The 4,763-nt window shown below is 55.0% G+C and overlaps 1 protein-coding gene across 2 annotated transcripts in view; it reads right to left on the bottom strand.

The window, feature by feature from the left end:
* SLC24A4 (solute carrier family 24 member 4) overlaps positions 1-4,763 on the bottom strand; it is a 173,974-nt gene that overhangs the window by 37,965 nt on the left and 131,246 nt on the right. For both annotated transcript variants that reach the window (XM_007454717.1, XM_007454716.1), the window contains one exon: positions 663-832. In XM_007454717.1, coding sequence (XP_007454779.1) covers positions 663-832 — 170 coding nt within the window. The remainder of the gene's footprint in view (positions 1-662; positions 833-4,763) is intronic.

Raw genomic sequence — 4,763 nt, 5'->3', positions numbered from 1 at the left:
TCAGCAGGAGACCAAGAGTCAGTAAACATGTCCCCAAGGCAATACTCCACAACTGTGTGCCTAACACTTATGCTTGTGGTTACTGGAAGCAAAAAGAGGGGGAAAAAAGTCATTATTACTTAAAATGGAGGCATGTTATTTTTCCAAAAGAAAGAGGAATTGACCATTAACTGCCTTCATGTTGGTTTTAGGCAGGGACTCCTAAATCATGAAGTCTAGGGTTGAGTGGAAATTTAAAACGTTTTTCCTACACGTGTGTCCACAACATTTAGCCCAACAAAGAGAGCAAAGTGATCTACATCTGAGACTCAGGGCCAGACATGGAGGCATAATATTTTGCTACCCAAAAGGAGTGACATGAAAGGTCATCCTTATTAAAAACAAAACAAAAACAAACAAACAAAATCCCCAAAGAGCTGTGCAAGGACAGAATTGTAAGGAGGTGGGACGTGACTCAGTAGGAACATGAATGGTAACAGTGGGAGGGGGTCATGACTCGAGCTTAATAGGAATCAACAGAGAATTATACTTGAAAGAAAAACCTACAGCTATGAGGTTGCATTAAAAGAGGCGGAGGTTACAACACGAAGGAGGTGACGGATCCACATGCTGAGAGAGACAAACCAGCTCTCATGGTCTCATGGTCCTTGAAGCAAACTCACCTCATTAATTATGATCCTGCTGGCCATGCGCAGACGAGTCCTGGGCCCAAACTTATTGGTGATCATTATGCGTAAGCCTGCTTCTGGGAAGCTGAACTTGGGAGGGCTGGAGCTCATGACCTCATCGACCATCACCACCGGGTTTTTGCTGTACTGCGGCTCCTCCTTCACTATATTGAGCACAAAGCCATGATTAGTGTTGAGATCCCCCGGGGCCAAACCCAAGGGCTGGGGCGACTGACTTCCCCTCTCGGTGCAGACTTCTTGGGCTGTGGTCTCGGCAGCTGGTAGCCGCCTGGAAGCCTGGCTGCAGCTCCTCCCCTTAGTCAAGTGGGCCACTGGGTCTGAACCGCCTGCAAGCACTGGACAGAGCCCCAAAGTCCCCCTGTTATAGGACCACTCCCCCATCTCCACTGCCAGCTCCTCCGCCAATCGATGCCCCTCTCTTCTGGGGCCCAGTCCTGGCTAATTGCAAGGGTCTTTTAGCTCCTCATCTAAGCCTCACAGGGCAGCCCACCTACAAAGTGGACAGGATTCCTGCCACCTCTCACCCCTGACTCTGAGAGGATCTTTCTTTCCCGCTGTTTACAGAGGCTCAGACAAAACTTTACAAATTGACAAGGGCCCCCTGGAATGGGAATGGAAAATGCTGGGAGGCACCAGAGAGCACTGGCTCTAAACTTCCCATGAGGCCACCTGCTCTGTCTTAGAGGAGCCATCTCCACCTGGCACAAAAGGAGGCTTCCAAATTTGTTCTCCATGAGGTAGGCAGTGAAGTCAGAGATCTGGCTCACAGGCCCTGGGCGAGGCAACTGAGACCCAGGAGAAGCCTGCTTGCGGAGGGTGCACGGCGAGCTGCTGGCCGAGCCCAGTGTCTCCAGTAAACCCAGCACCCTCCAGCAGGGAGGCCACTCTCTCTGACCCTTTGCTTCCACTCATGAGGCTGAAGAACAAATCTCCCCAGTGCCCAGACCTGCCCTGCCACCTTCCCAAACATGCTCCAAGCTCGAGTCCTGGGCGGGGGGGGTGTTGACATTTAATTCCAGAGCCCCAGAGGGTCCAGAAACAGAAGCACTCCAGAACACAGCACACAGAAGCAGGGGGGCTTTCCCCTCCAAGGGGCTATCAAGGCGGATATGCCCATCCCCCTCCACTGGTCACCGGCTCCCGGTGAGTGTCCTTCCTGGATAACAGGGTAACCAGGAGTAGTCGAGAGCAAACCTGAGCAAGAGTTAATGGCACAAACACGAACAAATGCACACCAGCCACACACACCCTCACCAAAGAGGCAGCAAGGCTCAGCAGACAGGAGGCGTGTGGTTAGAACCAAAGCCAGGAGGACCATGCATTTTTTCGGAGACAGACACTAACCGCCAACAAGGCGTGCGTTGGACTCACGGATTTTGTTTTTTAAATGCATGTGTGGTGGCTTGGATGAAAGCAGATTACTTACAATTTAGAAGAGGAGGAAAGTTAAGGAGACAAAGGTGCACAGAGATTTGCCAGAGATGATTAGCGTGCGGTGGACACCGGGGAGCCTGGGGCAGCATTCTCGATGGTGGCCCAGTTGCCAGGGGGTTATGTGAAGACGGGTGTTAGTAGAGGGGCTTCGATGCTCGGGGCCTCCGGCCTTCTGGGTGGCCCCTCTCCTGGCTCGGTCCCACTCTGAGGCTCGGGGAGCCCCCGTGCCCGCTGCCCCGCCCTGCTGCAGGAAAGCTGGACTCCTTCCCTCCTCTGCAGCCTGCACCTCAGAGGGAGGGGGAAACCAGCACAACAGCCGCAGGCTCCGTGGGTAGAGTCAGACCTACCGTGGGCACCACCTGGGGGAACGGTCGAGCTCAGGGGGAGGGAAGAGCCATGATACCTGACTTCTCAGGCACCTCGTCCTGGCACCGCCCACCAAGTGGCAGCACAGGGTGATATGTCCAAGCCAAGGGCGCCGGCCCAGCAGGGAACCCAATCAAGTACAGCACGTTTCTCCGGCAGTTCAGCCTAAGGCCAGGTATCCTTCCCTCTCTCCCTGCTCCAAGCCAAAGTTGTGTCTAGGGCCAGGGCAGCTTGGCAAGGTCCCAGAGTGAGCCCAGCCAGTGGTCAAGATGGCCTTGGTTGTCAGGCCGTGTTCAAGGCCACCTGACAGCCAACAAGGAGAGGCCGGACCCCCAGCCGTGACAGGACACGAAGGCGTGCCTTCCCGCCTTTGCCCTCGTCACCTTTTCTTGGCGTATCGTGCTCTGTTTTCTTGAGCTGAACTGAAGTGTGATGTAAAAAATGTGTAAAACTGGTAGGGAAAAAAACCCCCAAGCAACTGTATGCAGAACAAAGTTGGAGGATGCTATTCCCCTCAAGAGAGAAAACTGGCTCGAGCTGACTTGGTGAGCTGAACTGTAGGACCTTTAAGAACATTTAAGTATACAACGGTATTTAATAGAAGCGGGAGTAAAAAGGCAGTGTGTCCTCTCCTGTCAAGAGGTTGGGTTAAAAATGTTCGATTTTACAGATATGGGGAAATACCAAAGCTGATACCAGGAAAGTCAGGGGTGTGCGTGTGCGTGTTTTCCTGAAATAATTTAGCAGCCAGCAATCTTTGACAACCCTGGATGGGGTAGTTTACACGACCTGCCGGAAGGCTGAGGACCAGGGGAGAGAAGCTCCGAGTCGGAAAGATTCTGTGGCAGCACCGTGAGAAAAGGCAAAGTCCCGAAGCGCCCGGTCTCCTCAGGCCCGGCCCCCGCCTTGGGGTGGTACAGGCGTTCCTTCTTCCCGCCCCGTCAGTCTGTCTGCTTCTAGGGGACAGTGCCCTGCACACGGCCCTCTGGGAGGGAAGGGGCATCCACCAACTGGGGCTGTATCTCTGGGTTTCCCACCTCTCCAGTTCCAGGCCTGCACCCCCCAACCCCCCATATCTTTCCTCCTTGGCCTTTATCTAAGCGCATTCACCCTGATAAGAGCTGGAGGGACACCTCTCTTCGCACCTTTCCCTGTGCCGGGGGGCAATCCTGTGTCTAATCTTCCAATTCCTTAGAAACTGCCCTGGGCTTCGAAATTTGGGGAAAAGCAATAAACTTGTGGGAAATCCTACTGTCGTGGGTGCAAAAGTGAGGGAGACAGGCCACCATGGAGCGCCTGGAAAGGCCCCGCACGGGCTGTGGCCTTGGGGCAGCCGGGATCAACGTGGACCCTGCCCCGTGGCACTGGGGTCGGGCCTCTTCTGTCAGCCACAGGGGTTGGCAGGTAGCTCCCGGGGCTGGCACCTGAGGATGTGACTATTTCCCGCTGGCCTGAACAACTCCGCATGTGGAATCTCTCTTCTTGCCACGGAGGTCCAGAGGACCCCAGGAGCACTGATCTCTCTGGACAAGGGCGGCCAGGAGCAGCCTCTGTCTTAAGAAACTGTGGGTGGGGACGCGCCTTAGAGCTGCGGTGTCCGTGGAGCTAAAATCCAGACCAGCAGCCATGCTGTTCCCTCCCCTTCTGAGACCGTCCTGGAAACGGGCTGTCCCCCAGGGCAGCCTGCTCTGCTCAAGCAACAGGACACACGGCACAACCCCACCCTCTGCAGGCCTCCTTTCTCACCCTGCCCGCGCGTGGGCCTCGGCAGCCAGGCTGTGGCCTTGGCCGCACTCACACCCTCTCCCCACCAGCCTCCCTCCTTCCACGTGGAGAAACCCACCCCTCACTCAGCACCCACGACAGGTGCCTTCCTACTGGGGCTTACCTGGGACGGGACAGAGCATGCTTGCCCAGAGCGCACGTAGGGGGAGCTCCTACCCTGACCCACCCCAGGGTGGAGGCTGGGGAGAGGGCCTCGGAATATAGATTTCGGCCTCCACGTGTCCCAGACACTGGCAAACAGTCCGCTCTGAGACATCAGTGACACCACAAAGGAATTAAAGTTACCTGAAAGAGGGGGTGACTTGCCCAAGGCCATGAGGAATAAAGGAGAAATACTCCTCGGGTAGCTGGTCCAAGGGGCTCTCTCCTGGTTAAAGAAGGACTCTAGCAACACTGTGGGTGGAACTCAACAATGCCAGCTTAAGCTGTTTTTTTCCAGATCTTAACTCCAAGAATCTACTCAGGCCTTAACACAGGTCTTGGATGGGA

This window comes from Lipotes vexillifer, unplaced genomic scaffold, assembly GCF_000442215.2.
Source record: "Lipotes vexillifer unplaced genomic scaffold, Lipotes_vexillifer_v1.1 scaffold1126, whole genome shotgun sequence".
NCBI classification, from domain to species: domain Eukaryota; kingdom Metazoa; phylum Chordata; class Mammalia; order Artiodactyla; family Lipotidae; genus Lipotes; species Lipotes vexillifer.
This window is presented reverse-complemented; position numbering and strand designations above follow the sequence as displayed.